This window comes from Bombus bifarius, unplaced genomic scaffold (genome assembly GCF_011952205.1).
Source record: "Bombus bifarius isolate JDL3187 unplaced genomic scaffold, Bbif_JDL3187 scf7180000007977, whole genome shotgun sequence".
In the NCBI taxonomy this organism is placed as follows: Eukaryota; Metazoa; Arthropoda; class Insecta; order Hymenoptera; family Apidae; genus Bombus; species Bombus bifarius.
Genome location: NW_022884362.1, coordinates 1,034,820 through 1,056,969, shown reverse-complemented (window position 1 = coordinate 1,056,969; position 22,150 = coordinate 1,034,820). Strand labels below are relative to the sequence as shown.

The 22,150-nt window shown below is 29.1% G+C and overlaps 4 protein-coding genes across 6 annotated transcripts; 2 read left to right on the top strand and 2 right to left on the bottom strand.

Annotated features, from left to right (window-relative positions):
* The first annotated feature begins 2,797 nt into the window (after nt 1-2,797).
* On the top strand, nt 2,798-11,433 carry LOC117204065. 3 transcript variants are annotated; one of them, XM_033441088.1, is made up of 10 exons: nt 2,798-3,142; nt 3,331-3,398; nt 3,629-4,656; nt 4,716-4,905; nt 5,667-5,830; nt 6,316-6,611; nt 6,725-6,956; nt 7,031-7,223; nt 7,628-8,203; nt 9,246-11,433. In XM_033441088.1, exons 2-10 carry the CDS (start codon nt 3,395-3,397, stop codon nt 11,375-11,377), a joined length of 4,815 nt encoding a protein of 1,604 aa, XP_033296979.1. In that variant the 5' UTR covers nt 2,798-3,142; nt 3,331-3,394; the 3' UTR covers nt 11,378-11,433. The 3 variants fall into 3 exon arrangements, with proteins under 3 accessions (XP_033296979.1, XP_033296978.1, XP_033296977.1); XM_033441087.1 differs by having other exon boundaries at nt 3,221-3,398; XM_033441086.1 differs by lacking the exon at nt 3,331-3,398.
* Nucleotides 11,434-12,576: 1,143 nt separating this feature from the next.
* LOC117204072 (28S ribosomal protein S10, mitochondrial) lies at nt 12,577-14,180 on the top strand. Its single transcript, XM_033441100.1, has 5 exons — nt 12,577-12,757; nt 12,830-13,096; nt 13,585-13,712; nt 13,797-13,998; nt 14,067-14,180. The coding sequence occupies exons 1-5, from the start codon at nt 12,743-12,745 to the stop codon at nt 14,121-14,123; spliced, it is 669 nt and encodes a 222-aa protein (XP_033296991.1). The 5' UTR covers nt 12,577-12,742; the 3' UTR covers nt 14,124-14,180.
* On the bottom strand, nt 14,000-15,571 carry LOC117204075. Its single transcript, XM_033441103.1, has 4 exons — nt 15,272-15,571; nt 15,007-15,180; nt 14,691-14,750; nt 14,000-14,621 (listed from the first exon to the last, which is right to left on the bottom strand). Exons 2-4 carry the CDS (start codon nt 15,095-15,097, stop codon nt 14,320-14,322), a joined length of 453 nt encoding a protein of 150 aa, XP_033296994.1. The 5' UTR covers nt 15,098-15,180; nt 15,272-15,571; the 3' UTR covers nt 14,000-14,319.
* A 132-nt stretch (nt 15,572-15,703) lies between these two features.
* LOC117204071 (beta-1,3-glucan-binding protein-like) lies at nt 15,704-21,588 on the bottom strand. Its single transcript, XM_033441098.1, has 8 exons — nt 21,213-21,588; nt 19,240-19,461; nt 18,669-18,760; nt 18,459-18,601; nt 18,109-18,272; nt 17,259-17,623; nt 16,528-16,629; nt 15,704-16,043 (listed from the first exon to the last, which is right to left on the bottom strand). The coding sequence occupies exons 1-8, from the start codon at nt 21,358-21,360 to the stop codon at nt 15,945-15,947; spliced, it is 1,335 nt and encodes a 444-aa protein (XP_033296989.1). The 5' UTR covers nt 21,361-21,588; the 3' UTR covers nt 15,704-15,944.
* Between the last annotated feature and the right edge of the window lie 562 nt (nt 21,589-22,150).

Here is a 22,150-nt window from a genome sequence, read left to right as displayed (position 1 = left end):
GCCCTCGCTATGCTGCTCCACACAATTTCCCCGCTTAAGCCTCCTTCAGCATCGCGAACTTAATCGCACAGCTACTAGCATCCTGCTGCTCGAAATGATCGAAACGATGATCGAACTGACGATCGAAATCAATCCGCCGTACTAACCAGACATTCGACTAATATTTGGAAAACGGATAAACTAGATATATGTACTTACATACATAAGTACTCTGACCGAATGATCCTTTATGCGTTGCCTCTGTTAAAAACTAAAAGATTTTCAGAATAATCGTACAATAATGAAGGAAAAATAAAATAACGCAACGAAAAGAAATCGTCGACTGTAAAAAGCACGCGAAAGTTTACACGTCGTAGCCCACAAAAAAATACCGCGATAATCTACTGTTAAGGAGTTTTGCGCGTATTGTCAATTGTCATTTACAAAATAGTTATATATGCATTTATGTATCTCGATATTTATTTTTAAGCACTGCACAATTACAATGTAAACGAAATTGAAGATTTAATAGTTGTCTCCCACAAGTTTCCAGTTCAATTTAAAGCAGAAAAATTCGAATTTAAAGCAAAACCGCGATTTTCTTTTTTAGATTATATGTCAAATTACAAATATTACATATGTAATATTAGTATTAAAATTGCTATACGAAACTTCGAAATTAAAATAAAATTTGGTCCACTTAATGCGTAGAAGATAAGATATTTTATATTCCGCATTCTTTTTTATATTCGTCCACAATCTTTTTCGAATTGGAATTAGTAGTAAAGTATTAAAAAGTATAAAACAGGTATGTAGAGAAATATCATTGCTCATTCTGCTTTTCTAGTAACATAATTTATGTACATATTTCGAATTTAGAAATAAAATTCATTTCATTTATAAAGATCTATTTACATCGATATCTGTGTTTTTATATATGTACATATATTTCGCGATATTAGATATCTTTCCTCGCGTATTCTTTCACGCGATGTGTAGGAACCACGATCGTATAAACAGATGATACCGTGTATGATCATAGAAACGCGTTTCCATACTCGCTGCAGAAAACCGTTCGAAAATTGAATCCTGTCTAGTCAATGATCGACATAGAAGGTCAACAAAATCCACGTTCTTGCGACTCAGACAGGGATGAGTCGAATGTCTCTGTCTCTATCTGAGACATTCATAGCGTGTCACTTGTGCGCAAAACGAGAGTTTTCTTGTCTTCCATGTTGTTTCTTCTCGATTCAATTTTAGGACAGCTTTCTCTAGGCTTCTGTATATGAGCGTGGAAATCTGTTTGTAGGACCGTGATCTCGACTCTGAACTCTGGACACTCCTATACCGAAAGTATTAACGGAACCGCCCGTTTCTCGAGTCGAAAAAAATCAAGATGGAAAAGAAGGAAAGGTCTCATTCAAGGCATATATACATATGCATTATACATAGATACTATCAGAAGAAATGAAAGTGCTCGCGCTTATGAACCTAGTTGTTCCCGGAATAGTGCTGCACCATACGACCAAGTGATGAGTTTAATTGACGTTAGCATATACAAGAACCTATAAAATTAGGGATTTACCCTGTTTGGTTACATACTACCATCGACAGGAACCTATTGAGTTCCACGCAACAAAAACCTATTTAATTGTACGATTCTACGTAAAAGTTCATATCTACTGTTCTATCCGAGATATACAAGTATAAGAATAACAAAATCGCGCAATGATCAAACTAATTGTAACTTGTCTAAGAAAGAGAAATTAATTGTTAACTATATTTTTGAACGATGACACATAAATATCAGTATGAAGCAAATTACTATAGAAGAGGGCGTCTACTAATGGTTTTTCATCTTCTGAATTATCCAAAGAATGGAAAGTCATTCTCGTTACCACTTTGTCACCGTTCTCGACTTCTATATCTATAGCAGTATTAGTTGTGATTTGTTTGTAGCCGATATGCCCATCGTAACATGTCGCCCCGTCGTCGTATTGGGCTAATCGCGGTCTTTGCAATTAGCGTTGAGAGTTATTAATTACAGTTTGAACCAGAATTGCGAGTCTAAATTTCGCGTTATCGATTAGAATTGCAAAAAAGTACCGACTTCAGTTTGGTTTAGCGTTACGCTGGAAAGACGATCGCGTTTGTTTTATGGTTGCGAATTATAAGATGTCGTGATTTTTCTTAGTATTTTCTATCGTGAATAATTATTAGAATTTGTCGAAGAGTAGAGTTTGAATTTGTCGCATCCGATTTTATTGAAAGGTAAATTAAAATCGTGACTGTCGTGCATAATTGAAATAGTTTTTATTTTCATCTATAGATAGTAACTTTAAATTAAATTCGAACTTAAATACATAGGTTCTTGTATATATTGAGATCCAATCAAATAGGGTAGATCCCTAATTTTATAGGTTCTTGTACATGCTAATGCCAATTAAACTCACCACTTGACCGCATGGTACAGCACCTGTACTGTCAAACAACTAGAACTACGCGCGTGAGCACTCTTATTTCCTCTCTGATACTATCTGTTACCATGATTGACTCAGACAGAGACAGAGACACTTTACTCGTCTCTGTCTGTCTCGCAGAAACGCGAACTTTATTGTCTTTCATGTTGAGTCTAATCACGACTCAATTATGGGACGGTTTTCCCTAGCGAGTGTCGAGATTTGTTTATGTGATCGTAGTAGGAATCACTAACTTTAACAATTTTAGGATTTTTTAAGATTTCATATAGTGAAATTTTCTTAGGCAAGATTTCTATACATTATTTAATTTACTAATTTACTAATTTACTAATATCACCCAATATCGTGTGTATAATAATACAAGAAGCTATATATATTCACAAAAATGTCACGATATAATGAATATAAAAATAGTCATTGATAACTATATGTGATCACGACAATTTGGAAGGGACTAAAATTTTAAACTCTACACTCTATAATAGTCGATTGTTTTCGGAACGCCATATTCGCCATTGCCCGTCGCGCGATTAAATTTTACTTGGCATTGGGTAGTACGATGAAATAAAGAAGGGATTATGTAAAACTTTTGTAACTAACGGAATATAATATAATAAGAATATTTGAAGAAATAATATTACATTACAGTGGTATACACATACACATGTATATCTTTGTACATGGTAAGAAATTTATCTTTGTAAAATTATAGTGTATGTAAAATGTTCATGATATATCGTAAAGATGCAATAACATTGAAGTATTTGATAAAAGATTGATATAATTCCATTTGTATATTGATTTTATATATACATTAGTTGAATCATAAAATCAGTTATCAATATCAAATACAACGTTCGTAACATTTTAGTCCAAGTGTCGTTTGTCTTACGGACTCTGAAACTAAATATTCACATTTAAATATTGATAGCAGAATGGGTAAGTTGTTTTCTCTTATACCACTATATTTTACTATTATATGTTTTCATATTTTATCGTAGATGTTTCCAAAATCAATTTTATGGAAAATTCAAAATTTATATATAAAAGATTGGGGTTATAAAAATGATAACCATAATAATTATGTATATATATATATTATATATAAATGTTTATTCCTCTAAGTAAATCAAAATAAATGCCTAAATTTAAAAATAAATATGTTATAGAAAGTTCAGGAGCAGTTACAATTGAAGGAGAAAACTACCAAGTAGTAGATGAATGTATCGAAGAAGAAGATACATCTAACGGTGTACAACATAAATATGTCCAAAATATAGATACAGAAAAACAATCTAATACGTCAGATAAGAATATACAGCAGAGTGATGATACGAATGAAAGGAAAGAAAATATAAATATAGAAAATAGAACAAATATAGATGTAGGAAAAAATAAAAATACAATTGTGGAAGAGAAAAGCGATTCATATATGGAGAAAGATGAAAATACAATTGTGGAAGAAAAAAGCAATTCATGTATGGAGAAAGATGAAGATACAATTGTGGAAGAGAAAAGTGAGTCATATATGGAAAAAGATGAAAATATAATTGTGGAAGAGAAAAATGAGTCATATATGGAGAAAAATGAAAATACAATTGTGGAAGAGAAAAGCGATTCATATATGGAGAAAAATGAAAATACAACTATTGAGAAGGAAGAATGTACAAAGATAAAGGAAAATGAAAATATAACTATAAGGAAGGAGAAAGATACAAACATAGACATGAATGATGATATAAGTATGGAGAAAGATGAGGAAGTTCCAATTGTTGATTCAACTAATAGTGCATTATCGGATAATTTAAATCCTAATGATAATGATGGAAACAATAAATCAAATATGGAAAATAAATGTTCACAACAATCAAATGTAGAATCAATCGATTTTACTGCTGATATTACTTTAGATCAGTTGGATCAACAAAGAAGTATGACAGATGAAGACATTTTACATAATTTGGATGAAATTGAAAATATAGAGTTAGATCCTAAAGATTTCCAAATACAGGAGGAAAATGAGCCAATGGAAAAAGGCACAAAAGACCACTCTTCTCATACGAAAAGTAAATTTGTTAAAGAAAGTGAAGAAGATGAAAGTATTAATGTAGACAAAACAACATCAAATACTATAAACAAAGAAATAAAACAAGAAAAATCAGAGAAATCTGAAAAGAATGATTGGTATGAAAAAAAGGTAATGTATGAAATATAATATAGAAAAAATGAATGAGTAACACATACAATTCTTTGCAGCTTATTGAGAAGGAAACGATTATAAAAGAACGACTTTCAAAAGTGGCCAGAGTTTTAGGAATTTCTTATCCATTTTATGAAAAATGGTTAGAACACGAAGAAAAAATAAATGGATCTCCTCTCTGTAAACTAAAACCATCTCGACGATGTTGCTTGGATAAACCATATACTAATCGTTGGAAATTCATTTGTAAGTATCTCTGCCATTATTTCTCCTAAAAACACTAGATTTATTTTCTTAACTTATTAAGCAAAACTTTGCATATAAAAAAAGATTGATGATCCTAAGATCTTCAAAAATATGATCTTAAGAAAAATTGTTTACTCGTCATAATATTAAAAACAATTAGGACAGCCTATACATTGTCATTTCCTTCTAGTGATAAAATTTTATAATGAATGTTTCATATGATATCTTGGAATTTATATAAAAAACATTTTATATCTCATAGTTGTCAAATAGTTGTAAGATAGCGTTGTCATAGACAGCTTTTAAGAGTTCTACTTACAATTTACTTATATTTAAATCTTTATGATTGGTTCAGTAACTTAGTTTACTTATTTTACGTTGATGTTAAATTCATAAAATAAATAGATAAATAATGGCATTCACAAGCCTATTTTTGCGGAACAATGTATTGATTACTTCTTTCTACATTGACTAATATATGTATTTTAAGCCCTTTAAGTTTTATGATGCATAGGCGTACATATAATAATTACAAACATAATTTGTCTAGAATAATTAACAATAACATGACATATATCATGTATACATTAAGATAAAATTTAAAATATAAAATTCTCTTCTAGTTATAATTGTAAATCTTTATTTAATAGCGTGTAATTATATATTGCGTTTATTTATTTGCTCTTAATTATAATAAAACAGATATATGTATATAGTAATTTTAATTTCAAAATAATGCAATTAAATTTACATATTTTTAGGTAATAAAAAAGATATACACGAGTCCATAACAGAAGTGGACAATCCTGACATTTCTTTTAGTAAAAATAGAAAAATAGTCTGGAAATTAGAACCCAGTGGGGCATGGGGTGTAAATATAAATAACGAATCTCAATTTCCATCTTTTGTATTACGTGCTGTAAAGGTATGTTTCCTACTATTCTATAAATTTTGATAAATATGATTTTCGAGAGGAGGACTTGTCTAAATATCTGAAAAGTTTGCAATTTCAATAAAATACAAAGAATGAAATAAGTGCCTTGGCCACGTATATTTACAAAATAATAACAAATTTATGTACATTTATAATAACTACTTATAGTCTCATGGAACAAATAAAATATGCATATAAATATAATGTGAAATATAGAATAATTCAATAATTAGAATTGATTATAATTTTTTATTATATATAATCCTTTTTAATGTTTATTGTTTGCAATGAAAAATTCCACCTTTTCATTCATAATTTCAGTAATGGGCATAATTATTTTCTAATAAAGATTTGCATGTAACATCTTTGTATTTTTCAGATAAATATAACAACAATTCACAATTATTTAAAAAATATTATAGAAATTGTGATTATGTTGTATATAATAACTTCTACATTATACTTTTTTTACACAGATATTTGAAGATTTTCTCCAAACAACAGAACAATCATTAATCTCGCATAATTCTTCAGATGTAAACTTTTCTGATGATGTATCTATAGATGTAGTATCAAAAAAGGACACAAATAATGAAGAAAGACAGGATTGGTTATGGCTAGTAGTGCGTTGCAACAGTATGGATGAACTTATGCTATTTGCAACTGGACAAAATATCAGTCGCTCTACAATGGATAGGTTGAAACAGGTTTATGAATCTGGACCTGGGAAAGACTGTAATGTTAAATCCTTATATTGCAAATCAACAAATAAGTAAGAATATATTTTGCAAAATTAATAGTATATAAATTGCATAATTTTATATAAATGGCTAGTCTACATAACTTTTATTGAGAACTAAATAATATACCATTTTTTAATATCAGGTATGACGATACTGCTGTCACGGATACAACATTTTTAGTTGGTTCAGAAGCTCTGGATGAAATTGTTGGGGGCCTAAAAGTACAACTTGCGCCTAAAACAAATTTTTGGTCAAATACTGCAGGAGCAGAGAATGTAGCAACTGCAGTAATAGATTTACTTGCTCCTACTCCAAAAACAACAGTGCTTGAAATAGGATGTGGTATTGGCCTCATTGGATTGATGATGGCTTCTGTAAATAAAAAATATTTGTTTTTACTGTTTTTCACTGTACTTTGTTCATTTATAGTTTTGTAATTCAATTTCAGAAATGTCAACAAGTCATAGGAGTGGATTCTCCATCAGAAGTAGAAGAGGCTGAGATGACATGTGAATTAAATAATATAAAGAATGCTTCATTTATAATGGGGTCTCCTATTGAAGTAACAACTAAAATCATTGCAGCAGTAAAAAATCGTAAAACGTGTGCAATAATCAATGCAAATACTAATGTTGGTCGAGGTATGTAAAAAATATTACATTATAAACAGATGTTTGTGAGATGTTTGAAACATGAAAAAATATTTTAAGTAATTTTATGACATCTCTTTTGATTTTTAAAATAATTTTACGATTAATTTTAACTTATGTTATTAATATCATTTCATTATTAGCTATAAAGATATAAGTAAATTCTTTTAATTTAATAAGATTCTAAATTAAATAGAGCTTTACAACACAAAACAATACATTGAAGAATAAATCGAAAAATGTTTTAATACGTCATTGAAAATATTTTTTATTAATAGTTTTCTGAGAAATCATTCTTTATTGATAATTTTCTGATATAATTTTCTGATAATCTGATATATCTTCCAAATATTAATAAAAACTATTTATATTGTGTATTTGTTTCTATTTTATAGCAATTGAGGTTATGACAGCTCTCAGAAAAATACCATCCCTTAAACGAATAGTAATGATAACAACATTAACCAAGCAATCAGTGCGTGCTATATTAGAATTAGCTCGTCCCGGAGATCATAGTCATGGCTCACCATTTATTCCTATTGTGGCATGTGTTGTTGACACTTTACCTAATGGTCCTCATTTTGAAGCAGTTATTTTGATGCAACGACGAATGATAAACAAGTTTACTCAAATATGGTCACAAAAAACTGCAGGGGAAGATATAAAAAGTTCAGAAATCAAAATTGTTCACGAAAAAATAAATCAACAAAACACTAATCAAATAGGCAAAAAGATCTCAAGCAAACCAACTGAATTACAAACTAAAATGAACTTTAATAAATTCTTGGTCAAGAATCACGCAAGAAAGTCAAAAATATCGATAAAGAAAGCGTTTTACATAAAACATGCTGAAAATTCATCTATAAAAAATAGATTCAAAAGGAAACGTTCCCATTCGCCAGATAAAGGAGAAACGCCAAAAAAACTAATGAAGAAATTCAGTAAATCATGTGTTATAGCATGGCATCCTGGTAAGTTTATATTCAAATTATATAAGAAATTAACAACTTGGGAAGAAGTGTAAAGATATTTTTTTATCAGTAATATGTAATTTTTGGTATAATTAAAAAAGTAACAAAATAAGTAAATACCATAGTATAATACCTTTTGGTTCAAAGCTTCATTTATGGAAAAATCAATTTAAGAAATTTTGTTACTATTACTTTTATTAAAATTTGCATTTTTGCATAACACTGGTAAGATTTAAACAGTGTAAGCTGTAGCATATTAGTTGTTCCTGTTATTAAAAACTTTTTCATGTCAGTTTGTTATATACATGTGTATATATAGAGTGTATCGAAAATCTAGTAAGTAAAAGATTTAGTATTCATGCACTTGAAAAGTAGCAAGAATCAAGTGGACAAGACTTCAAACTTGTTTTTCTCGGAAACGAAGCTTTGTATCGACAATTGTCATTCTACTGTCATTCGACTTATTTCGCACAGGGAATTACCCCCTTTCCCCTCGAATTACCCCTCGAAAACGAAGCCGTGTTTCAAAAATTGTCGCTCTATATTTCCAATCTACTTTTACGTGGGAAATCCCCCTCTTTGAACTTGTACCTCGATTTTCAATACACTCTGTATAAATATCATATACAGGATGACTTAGATTTTAACAGCGAAACTTTATCAGTATACTCCATAGGTCTAAATAAGAAAAGAATGTTTTATAAAATTATAACAAGAAAACGAAATGTGAAGGGAACAGTAAAGAACTTGCGATTACTGTAGGAACAATACAATGTAGGAATAAATCAGCAATATTTCCTTTTGTTCTGTTCATCTGTAATTACTATTAATAAATGGCTAGACTTCGTATAAAAATTCCACGATTATTATAACGGTATGCAGATATACTAAAGGTAAATGTTACTGATCTGCTTCTACATTGTATAGCTGCAATTTCAAGTTCTTTACTGTTCCCTTTCTGTTTCGTCTTTCTTGCCATAATTCCTTTACATAGTCTTAAACGACCTATGCTTATATAAGATTTTTTTGTTTTTAATATTAGATCAAGCATCAAAGAAGAAAAAGGAATGGGACACGGGAAATTCACAATTATGTACGAATATATTCCATGAAAAAAAGATGCAAGAGCGTCCTAAAGAACAAACTGATTTAAGAGAGAGGTTATCTCATAATCGATTGGATACTGATATTGCTCAAACATTAAAAGAACATCAAGCACTTTTAGAAATAGCAAAAGAGAAGTTAAGCGGTCCAGCACCGACTGTTGATATGAATACTGCAAAACAATTGCAAAATATGTTAAATGTAGTTTTAGAACAAACAAATAAACTTCAAAGTCAACTTCCACGTTCTGTTTGGGACCGTATTGCTTCACCAGGAAATATAAATCCCGGTCAGAGGGAAAATAAACAAGATGATCCTCTTTTGAAGGGTCGTTATGTTCAAGAGATGGGTTCCCAGGATATTCTAATCACAATGCCAAATAAGAGATTCTTAGATAATGACGAGCCTGAACCAAAATCAATGTACAAAAAATATAACAATTTATCACCTTTAGAGCCAAATACAATTATGCCAGTAGCATATGCAATTAACTCTAGAGAAGAAAAATCCTTCCGTATAACACCAGAAAGATTTGCCAGATCGTTCAGAGTCGAGGTAAGCCAGAATCGGGATCTAAGAAGTTGTAGGAATGAAATGGAAAACATGAAAAAACCAATTTCACCTGTGAGAAGACAAATTTCTTCACCAAAACATCGTGTAACTCCTCCAAAAAGACTTTCTCCTAAACGTCCATTGCTATCACCTCCAAGACGTCCATGTTCTCCTCCGAGAAGACATTTTTCTCCTCTTCAACGTCCCACGTCACCTGTGTATCGACAACGTTCTCCCATAAGACGTCAAATATCTCCGTTACGACGACCAGTGTCACCGAGACGAATGTCACCCTTAAGACAACCTTCATCACCGAGACGTCCATCACCGCCACGACGGATAGAAATGTCTATGAATCGTCCAATGTCACCATTGAGACATCAAGTATCACCACGACAAATGTCTCCCATAAGATCCACTGTATCTCCTAGAAGACAATCATCGTCGATGAAGCGACCGATATCTCCACTAAGAAGACAAATTCCATCTCCTAATCGAATGATATTTTCTAGACAGGAAATGTTACTTTCTAGGAGACAGGCAATACCACAAGAACGACAGCAGACATCGACAATGAGACGAATGGAGTCACATAAATTAGTATTTGAACGTCCTACATTATCACGACAGCAATCTCCTCAAAAACGACAAATGTCACCATCAAGATTTACCGATGATTGGGATATACCAAATAGAAGAGCTATTGAACAAAATATTTGGGTTCGACCTGTTGAGCAAATACCTGAACAAAATATCTGGCGAAGTGAACAAACACCGGCATCTAGTAATAATTGGGAACAAATTACATGTAACGATAGACGTCGTAAGAGTTTTAATCAAGAGAAGTGGGAAACTGCTAAAGATCCTATGTGCAGTGATAGTTGGAATAATGGTGGAAATACTTGGAATTCCAAACAGATGTATACAAAGCCTATGATAAAAGAAACATGGTCATTAAATTCTGATAATAAATGGTCACCAATGTCTATGCCCGGTAGTAGTAATGATAACTGGAATATTCGCGGAAAAGATAGCTTGTCTGCTTGCACAGAATCTTGGATGGACAATAAAAACCAAGGTAGATGGGAATCGTTAAATGTTAAAGATTCTTGGAAGTGCGACAAGGAAGATTTGAATGACTTACCAGAAGATGCAAAAGATCCTTGGGGTGATGATGGTATTTCAGATTTAAAAGAAAGATGGCATAAATTTGAAAGTACTGGTACATCAAATGCATGGGTAAGGGAAAATGAACAACAGCGAGGAGATTCATGGAACTCAAAATATAATAAAGATAACTGGCAAAATAAAGGATTATCTTTTGTTACAAAATCTCAGTGGCAAAATAATGACAGTAAAAATATTGGAGAATCACGTTGGCTTCCCCATAGTGATGAAAGGAAACCTACATGTAGTGGTTGGCAGAATGGGAATAGTGTAGGATCTTGGCAATTTCAAAATCCAAATTTTCAATCACAACGTTCTTTTCCTTCAACTCAGTTCAAAAGTTCATATTAAAATTTGTGATCTTGATAATAATGTTGATTATCAGGAATTAAATTTATTAGGTCATTCGTACCATATTGTAATTTTGTTAGATTATAAACGCGGAGTTCACACTTTTTTTCGTAAAGCAGATATTTAAAAGGTCATAAAATAAACAATTGTAGATGTAATTGAAACTAAAAGAGTGTTTAAGTTTATATTATAAGATTATTATTCATTTCATCTTTTATTATTGTAGTTTCTACTTTGTTATTTCCAAATTAATGATGTTAATGAAATAATGTAAGTATTAAACATATGATGTAATGATTTTTAAATAAACATAAGACTTGTTTAATATGCTATCATAAAATTTAGGCAATGGTGTTTTATGCATATCTCTTTTAAGACAATCTAAAATATAAGTTTATATTATACTTTTCAAATAAAACTGCATTTACATAAAAAATCAATTCACTTAACTATGTTTGATACATACATAAAATATTTATCTAAAAATTTTAATTACGATCTGTAACTAGATACATATATAATATGCATATATATATCAACAATATCCTATACTTATACAATTTATTAGGCAGTAAATATATCTATCCTATAATTTTATAAAATAATATATTTAGGCATTATACGTTTGATTTCATTATTGAGACATTTAAAAAATACTCAACTGCATCAAGTTTGCGATTAACTAAATATCTGCTATTTTTCAGAAGTTGAATATTTTAACTAAGCATGTTAAACAAATATAAAGCTTAAGTAAACAAGTTTTTAAACTTTGGCGTTTTCTGTTTAATAGGAATTGACATGTCACGGAAAAGATTTTTTCGTAACTTAATGAGTTCCTTTAAAACATAGGTAGTTCTTCTTTAAAATGTAGTTTCTCTAAAATTTTATGAAATTTGTATGTATAAAACATATGTATAAAAATTACGGTCAGTTTATTATTTTATAAATGTACAACAAAATCGTTAGCAGTTCGACATACTGTATTATTTTCACAATGCTAATTGATTAGTATTTTGAAGTAAACACAATATTATGTAAAAATATCTTATAAAATTAAGCATTTATTTCAATTTAGAAGTAAACGATTTTGAATAAAGGATAGGCGCGCATATACGTAAATAAAGCCTAATGCGAGTATACAAAATTCATTCAAAAGCCGTACTCTACATACATATATATGTATATGCATATGTATATGTGCATCTGTGTTGATAGTTGTTTACTAACGCACGTGTAATTTGCTATGTATTTATGATGTATTTACATCAAAGAAAAGACATCTACTTTTATATTTAAATTTAATTAAATTTGAAACGATAATATTTCAATTAATTTATTCCATATTTACATAAACAAAAGTAACAAATGTTTCGTTCAAAGGTATAACGTTTAGAAACACTTAAGTAAATGCTAAGGGTATTTAGGTTAAAGATAACCTCTAATATCTTTCAGGTATTTTCTGTTTTACGAAGTATAAACAGAAGTTCTTATGATATCGGACATACAAAATTATTACGAAACACATTATTTTCAACTAATGTTTTGCGTGGAGATTCAGGTGATACATCAAATGTAACTTTAAATGAAAACTTATCTATCACTTCACAGCAACCTCAAACCTTAGATGAAACAATACAGAAATCTAAAACTTCAACTGAGAATGCAGAGGTTTTTTTAGAAGCTTCGGTTGGATCAAATACTTCATCCTTTCCCACAGAGGTATGTAATAATATATTGATAATATATTTTATATTAATAGATTTTAAATTAATATGAATATGTAGCGAACAAAATTATTGCATTATAAATAATTACTAATGTATTCTGTATAATTATGTTTTAATACACTAAGCATCATTTTCTTTAAAAGCAAGAATATGTCAGTATATTATTATTCAGAATAATAGATTATTCTATCATCAGAATAAAAGAATATTGAATTTAGAAAATTCATACCTATACATTCTACGTATACATTGTTTATTGTTTTAAAACAAGTTATAGTAATTATATTGTGAATTAAAATATTTTTTTATAGCAATAAAGACTATAAATTTTAATCTTGTAAACTTATTATGATTGTTTATAACACGTATTTTGTTACTATTATAAAATACATGTATTTTGATTAGGATATTATTAAGTGGACTTGTTAATAGATTTTCAAGTATAAATTATATAATTCATTAAATAATACTACATTCTAGTCTGAGCCTGATAAACTATATAAGAAACTAGAAATTGAAGTCAGAGGAAACGATCCCGCTGTTCTTAGAAATTATGGAGAATTTGCTGTTGTGGTAGCAGGTCATTTAGACATAACTGTAGGCAGACAGTAAGTTAATGCAGTGAAAATATTTTTAAATATCTATAAAAATATATACAAGAAGATATAAATACATAATACTAAAATTGACAGTGTTGCAATACGAAAACCCATATTTGAAAGATTAACACTACTTAAGTCTATTCACGTTCATAAGAAACATAGAGTTCAATACGAAAGAAGAACATATTACAGATATGTTGATCTCTTTAATTTAACTGGCTCAACTGCAGATACATATTTAGAATATATAGAAAGAAATCTCCCAGAAGGAGTGGCAATGAAAATCACAAAGGTATGATTTAGATTCTTTATTTTTAACTACACATGAAAGATACAGGTAACCAATTTTACTTTTTGCAGGTGGAATTACAAACCTTACCCAAAACAGTTAAACAAGCAATGCCTTCGCAACAATAAATGAAACAATTATGATGTTACCATTATTTTAGTAAATAGACAAATAAATTATATATGCATAATAACTTCGTTTGTCTTTCAATAATAATATTAACAATAGGCATGGTAGTCATAAAATCGATTTTACTGCTTCATCTTTAACTGTACGTGTATTATTTTACATCACATCATTGCTATAATCACGACATTATTATCTTTATGTTGCTGATTTAATAAGTATAATACTGTGTGATGAATTTGTAGTCTTGTTAGTGACCTTTTCCAATTCTGGTAGTAAATCTTTTTTTGTAAATATAGGTAACAAACTTTGCATAGTTTTAATATTTAAAGTCCTCAAAGGTGTATTTTCCATGCGTTTTATAAGATAATGTTCCATATCCACATTGTTATAGGTTGTTTTCGAATTGTTAAATGGATGACTATTATTCAATTTCAAATTTAGAGAAACAGTTGGAGATTGCACCTGCCGTGCAGTCGAATTTTTCTCTTGCATTGCAACTGAAACATATGCTTTATGTAATAAATTTTAAGTAAGTTTATTCGCAGTAGTATTTGATATGTCTTTACTTTGATGTTTTCTATTTAATTGAGCACTGGCTATACATTTATGTAAAATGAATTCATATCCTGGAAATATAGAAAATATACATAAATAAGATGTAGAAATATTTTATAAATAATATATGTGATATATACGTGATTTTTAAACAATAACATTTGCTTTATACACATTTTAATCCTCATGCAAGTATTAATAAAATTTAGAAAACAATTTCTGTATATTTCAGTATTATATTTATTGTTATATCTGACATTTTAAAAAGATATTTCATATATAGTTAATGTAGAATAGTGGATCACGTTCTTAAATTATTATACTTACTAGAATATTTTGATTGAAAATGTAAGTCGCTGTCCAATCCACAAATTAAATGAATTATAATTATGGTGAGAAAAATAATTAATCTTTTCATTTGAAATATATTAATAAATTGAAATACAGTCTAATATAGAAATACTGTTTTTTTTCACGTTCAATATAGTATTTTCAAATGTACTAGAAAATTTAAAAATTAAGTACACAAAGTTTATCATAAAAGAAACTAATTATGTGTAAGGATATAAGACAAAAATGAAAATATTTTCACCTTTGTTAAATTTTTAGTAAGATAAAAAATATGAAAATCAATCCACTGTCGATTAACAAACTCTCTGTTACTACTACTATACAGTGAGTGGAAGTTGCTATGTCTTCATTTAATCTTTTTACAATGTTATTCAAGAAAAACCGGTTTTAAGGAAGAGAGTCGAGTTTGAAATTCTTCTACCGCTTGAAACAATTTTAGTATCTTTCTACGCGCGATCAACAAAATAAAACAGTTTACGAAATACATTTGTTTGTAAATTTAAATTATGCGCATTTTATATTATAAAATTTATTTTATTCATTAGAAAATGAAACCAAAACATTAAGAACATTCTATCGAAGCAAACAGGAAATGGCGAAATAAAATGAAACATATATATTTAAAATGTGATATGTATTCGTCACAGGAAAATAATACATTCAGTAGTAAAAATAAAGTTTACGCATTTAGTTATTTAGTACGTGTTTATGATTATGAGTACAGCGATTGTAAATAAGAAAAAGTAAAATAACGAATGTCCTGTTATTACTAATAGCATTAATATCTAAAACATATTTGACGTATTATGCTATAAAGAATTATTTTATATTTAAATTTCAAAAATTGCAACTTGTTTACAAATTAATTCTTTTAATTCACTTTTATATAAATTTTATTAATAACATAATCTTTTTTAAGATGACCATACTCGAATATAATCGATTTCCAATGCAGTTTTTTCACTCCAACTTGGTGACCATTTATCTTTTGCATGCCAAAAGTTCAGCATTGCCTAGAATATATCAATCGTCGTTAATTAATTGTGCTTGATTAATGCTACAACAATAAAATAATATTTTGTTATTGATCATTATAGATCGTGATCTCAAACGTATGTATGTACAATAATTCGTTCTAAAGATAGTCTCGCTAAGGCCATGTTTATACAGAGAACTGTGAGCGGCAAGACAAGTGACGACAAAGCGGCCGAAAATAAATCGAAGATTCAAATAAACCATACAGCGACCGAGAGGCAACGCGATGACCATTATTATATTTGCTATTTTAATAGGTATCCAAACGGCATTTTTTTGATATCGATATATTATTTTGATATCGAATCCTTAATAATTGGGGTGCAATATGGATCGATTTTATGGTAACATAATTATAAAGATTATAGAAATATGTCTATGGCAGAAGAAATATGGGAAGGTGCGACATGATCTTGTCGCTCGTTTGTATCTGCTACGTATAAATATTCGTAGAATATTTACCTTGGCTCCAATGTTTTTCCACGGTTTTGTGTGTCCCGAGCTAGTTGTTTTATCAGGAAATACGCGAATACCGCCAACTCCCACACCAATTACGATATAAAACTGTTAGAGTACAATGAAAATCGTCAAAGTTAAATGTCTGATCGATCTGTACATTTAATATGTAATTAAATTTTTAGTAATCATAATAATGATAATAATATTTGTCGATAATAATGATTGTTTATAATTTTATAGAAAAAGATTAATTACTAAAAAATATATGTAATACTGAAGAAATAAGCAAACTATCGATTACATATCGAGTACATATGTACTTGTAGTGGCGATCATATAAACAGATCCGAACTTTGGACTCTCCTATACCGAAAGCATTTACGAAATCTTTCGTCTTTTGAATCGATAAATGTCAAAATACATATATATTATGAGAGAGAGAGAGAGAGAGAAAGAGAGAGTGCTATCTCGCCTCGTTGGTCAGACAGTACGTACATATAGTAAACATATTTGTCAATAATAAGTTGTTACAGATTTCATTTCTTGCTCATGTGTATATTAGTATGAATTATATATTATGTAACTTCATTGTACAGAAATACATATAAATTTCATGCAAAAATCGTTAAACTCCCAAGAAATTAGTTTAATAATAATATATTACTTAAAAAAATATATTGAACGTACATTACGAAATACTTAAAAATAGATCAGGTAGTTTTGTAAATGCATACCTCTTGATCAAAAGGAGCCATTTTGGTAAAATTATTCCCATACATCCAACCATCTGTTGGAGGATTTAATTTACCAACTTCTTCACCGTCTACGAAGAATTGAAATCCTTTGGAATTCCAAATTGTTGTGTAAACGTGAAAATCCTGCGTCCATCTTGGGCCATTCTCTCGAATCCGAGAAACCATGTGGTTTGTAATATTTACATTTGTACCTATACGGACTCCAAAATCTAATCTTCTTGAATCGTAGATGCTTCCATCGACAGTGTTCACTAAATTATCGTTTCCACGAGCAAGGCCGAGGGTAATGCATCCACTGGAATAATCGGGACCGTAATAATCGTACTTTGGTTTAAGCCACATTTCTGTCGTAAATAAATACAATATTTGGTTACTTTGTTTATTAATCAAACTCGAATTGAGCGAATTTAATGAAATTATTAATCAAAGTTGAATTAATCGAATTCAAATGTTATGTAAATAATTGAATTAAATTTGTTCATTTACTTCAATGTGTTTTACTTAAAAAAAGGTAAATAACACAAAACACGTATCTATGTACAGGTATCTAATTCCATTGTATGTGGGAAGTTCAGCAGGTGTGAATTGAGCACATTAAAGTAAGAAAAAACGTACATATAAATATATACTAGATGTAATCTTGTTTTTAAGTTACAGCTTGTTTTGTATTGTAATAACTATTCGATGAAATTGCTCAAAGTGTCTACCCCTGACTCCAACACAAACATGATTACGCTTAGATGCAATTACATTTATTCATTGATGCATAAAATGATGGATATCTCGTGCCTTATAAACAGATATGCTACGTAATCGAATTAATATTTACCTGGATATAACCAATCACCTTCAGGAAACTTTGCTCTTATTTCAATTTTTCCGTATCGGAAATGGAAACTGTTTTTCGTAATTAATCTGGCAGATATAACAGGCGGTAAAATACTGAATGACGTAGCTTTACGTTGGCATTCAGCTCGATTCGTACTACTACAACTATAACATATATAATAAATAATAAATATAATAAAAATAAATTGAAGTAACGTATCAAACAATCGGCAAAATATAGATAAAACGCATCAATATCGAGTAAATATAGAATCTATAAAAGTTAGGTAATTAGTTGGGTAATACAATCGTGTGAAAACCCTGTATTTAAAAAAGTCATACTACACTCACTCACTAAGTATTAGTGTTCCATACGTAGTAGCATTTACGCCATAGTAGTTTTCTAAAATCGCTGGTTTGATTTTAAGCATTCCGTTTTTAACGGATGCTACAAATGTATGTTGTTTATTGTGATAAATACAAAATTCATAATCCTATAATAGAAAAACTATATAAGAAGTCTTACTATCGATCAGGGCTTAAGTACATATTTATACTTACAGGAGTTAACGGTATTTTGACTTCATGTCTCCAAAGGGAGTCATTAAAGATGTCGAATGGTTCATTGAACACTAACTCATTAGTAACTGTAACTAAAAAATACATACTTTTTCATATTCTGCTTATATCTTTTTCTATTCTTTATATTCATAGACTTTTTTGTCATTTATATTTTATCTTTTAATTATTACAAATTTATTTTAAATTTCAATTCTCCCAATTTATATCATAGCTTTAACAGTTATTTTTAGCAATAATATTTAACTTTGCAGAGTCGTGCATTTCATTTTAATATACCTACTATTAATAAAATATCGAATAAACAATATTTATATTTTATGTGATATACATATATACATGTATGTTTTGATTCTGTAAGAAGATGATTTAACCATTTGTCATTAATTCATATATTTTAGTAGCATTCATGTATTATTTATACAAATTAATCAAAATGTCCACATTATAAACAGCAATGTGGGTACAATATACATGTATACATACATAGATACATACCTGCTGTATACCTATGTATACCTATAAATGTATAATATAAGCTAAATATTCGTACTTGTCCAGGTTTGTTCTCCTTTGTTATACATTATCCCATTAACTTGTACATAAGTCCAATAATGTATAACATCTCCGTTTGCTAAGTCCATATTTCGATTTTGAATGATCCATTTTCCGTTATTCTTCTTATACACTTCACCCGATATTCGTCCTATTTCATTCAACTTAATAGTCCTATTTATGTTTCCTTGAAACGCAAAAAATTGTAAGCCGGGCTCGTCTGTTATAAAATAAAAAACATACATATATTATATTCATCGCACAAACCGTAGTGTCGAAGTAAAAGTAAATTTTGGAAATATCAAGTTAGTATGTAGATAATAAAATGACCTTCCTTTCCGTTTGATGAGAATATTATAAGGCAGATATATAGTATGTAAATGGAAACGAGAAATATATCACCTTTGTACATTTTTCAAAATTTTCAAAAGAGACACTCTTTGATACAGCATATCCGCAAAATATCCACAAAAATAATAATATAAATAAGGTATATATATATATATATAAAACAAATAGAAACTCGAATATTATGTAACATTGATCAGTATCGTGTACTATCGATGAAAACCTTTTTTCTATTTTATGGAAATATTGCGTACGATAAGTAAAACGTTTCATATTTGTTAAATAGATATATCTATTGTATATCTCGATCTGTTTATGCATTTACGTAAACGAGTTTCTAAAAAATATAGTTTCTTAGAACTATGCATATCACATAAACTTATAAGAAAGTTATAGCCGGTATTATTCTACTTTATAGATTTTTAAGTATAAATTTGATTTACACATTTATTTTTCTGTAATAATCTAATCTTATAAAGGATAGTTAATTATTACTTGTTAGTTTTAATTAAACGAACAATCTCAGTTATTTATAATTAATCGGTAGTTAAAAATCGCGTATAAAATTAGAAATTAGATACAAATTTTTAAGATAAATGTTTACGATGGAATTATGGAATTTTGCAAAATACTATTCTATAAAGTCAACTTCATCGACTTTAATTAATTTGACTGGAATTAAAAAAAAATCACAAACTTGTGCATATAAATCTATAGCTGAGTATAAATATCACATAAAATTTATTTATAAATATTTCAATTGCCAGAATAATTATGATAGACCATTGTTTTTCAAGATAGATAATAATATTTAAAAAGTATGATTAATACAATATATATAGTACAATATATATATAGTAGTTATTTGATTGCAATCATGTTTTATTGCACATTACGATTTCATAGTTCTCTGATGTTTCAGAATTAATCCGATGTATTACTTTCTTGTATCGTCCACATTTATATTACTTAGTCATCGTTCCATCCAGAAGGAAAACATTAATCTTAAATCCGGTTATTCCCGAGGAATTCCAAATGAATAATACGAAGTAAATGACCACTGGCGATGTATATATATATATTATACGTATGATGAACTTAAAGGCATCAATCATACATATATGTATGTATGTTATTTTCCATTAATAAGACGATTACGACAAGATGTTCCTTACTATTCTTAACTATCCTTATGTTTATTAAAATGAAATATTTCTATACCTTTGTGTACGAATATTTATTCATTCATTTATACATTTGCGTATAAATATAACAGATTGCGTATGAATTTGAGTCTGTATAATGTGTGATAAATAATTAAGTACAGTAAAATGAGTAAAAAAAATTAATAAGTAAATTTCTTTTACAACCAGTATTAAACCATTATTTTTTTGTAATTTAATATTAATTACTATTTGTAGCTTCAAAAATTATCTATGGGATAACTGGTCAATTTTTTTAAATAATCGGTAATCTCGAACATAACTTGATAAAATAATATTTGACAGCAATATGAAAATGACCACTGACAGAGATGTAGTGCTATATAAAATAATTGCATTTCCGTACGGCTAATTCGTACAAGTAGATATGTATAGATTATACGTCTATATAGTCACTTACCCGATATCGATATAAGAATTCCTTTTGGATTTAACACTTCAAACGTTGGCGTGGGCACAACATAAGAATTCACTAATGTAAGATAACTTGTCAAGTTCGATGATAATAATATGAAAATTGAAATGGAACAAATATCGTAATGAAACATGTTTCTTAAGAATGACAGTTTAGTTGATGTAACAGAAATTATCTACATCGATGAAGTTGCATGGAATGCTGCCGATGATACACTGATCTTGGTAGTGACGATATATATTTCCTTATACACGTGGTTCCGATTTATGATTGCTTCTGCAGTTTTTCAAATCACTACTAGTCAGATAATTAGGCATCAGATAAAATTTCGCTGAAATAAACAAAGTTCTACTGCACATATCGACGCTACAATGAAAAATCGTATCTCGATCTACACCTACTATATTTTCGGCTATCGCACTACGTGCGTGTCCTCATAAGCAACCTATATAACGTAAAGTGTCATCCATTAAAAAAAAAAAAATTATTGATTTCTAAAAGTTGAATTTGTCTTTTTTCGAACCTCTACAATTTGAAAAATATTTCATCCCGTATAAAATTTCTTTAAGACGTTTTCGTTTATCGAGTTCTCTTAATCAAAAAATTCGATAAGATGAAACCTTCACAACTCAAAAATTGCAGTCTTTCCCTTCAGATGCGAGATATCGACTTTGTTCAACATGATATTTTTTTTTAACATGACAACTAATTATTATAATAAAAGTAAAAAAATCACTATTATTATGAAGCTATTTTTATCCTTTATTTCATGTTAATAAAGATCTGTTGCTTATTTTTGCATCAACCAATTTCGATTAAATATTCAGCATGTGTATACCCAACGTAACTCTTCAGCGAAGATTCATTTGGCTAATTCGATTGAATATCTTAGAAGCAGAACGTTTGAGCATATAATCTTAGGT

Excerpts from the sequence above, each read along its gene's own strand:
- LOC117204072 (XM_033441100.1), top strand. Across the intron at positions 13,713-13,796 it reads GACATAACTGTAGGCAGACA|TGTTGCAATACGAAAACCCA; the intron begins GTAAGTTAATGC and ends TAAAATTGACAG. Across the intron at positions 13,999-14,066 it reads TGGCAATGAAAATCACAAAG|GTGGAATTACAAACCTTACC; the intron begins GTATGATTTAGA and ends TACTTTTTGCAG.
- LOC117204065 (XM_033441086.1), top strand. Across the intron at positions 4,657-4,715 it reads ATGATTGGTATGAAAAAAAG|CTTATTGAGAAGGAAACGAT; the intron begins GTAATGTATGAA and ends AATTCTTTGCAG. Across the intron at positions 6,957-7,030 it reads TTGGATTGATGATGGCTTCT|AAATGTCAACAAGTCATAGG; the intron begins GTAAATAAAAAA and ends ATTCAATTTCAG.
- LOC117204075 (XM_033441103.1), bottom strand. The coding sequence starts at position 15,097 with ATGAAAAGATTAATTATTTTTCTCACCATAATTATAATTCATTTAATT. Across the intron at positions 14,751-15,006 it reads TTTTCAATCAAAATATTCTA|GATATGAATTCATTTTACAT; the intron begins GTAAGTATAATA and ends CTATATTTCCAG. Across the intron at positions 14,622-14,690 it reads ATTAAATAGAAAACATCAAA|TTGCAATGCAAGAGAAAAAT; the intron begins GTAAAGACATAT and ends CATATGTTTCAG.
- LOC117204071 (XM_033441098.1), bottom strand. The coding sequence starts at position 21,360 with ATGTTTCATTACGATATTTGTTCCATTTCAATTTTCATATTATTATCA. Across the intron at positions 19,462-21,212 it reads AATTCTTATATCGATATCGG|ACGAGCCCGGCTTACAATTT; the intron begins GTAAGTGACTAT and ends ATTTTATAACAG. Across the intron at positions 16,044-16,527 it reads GGAAAAACATTGGAGCCAAG|GCAATGCTGAACTTTTGGCA; the intron begins GTAAATATTCTA and ends GATATATTCTAG.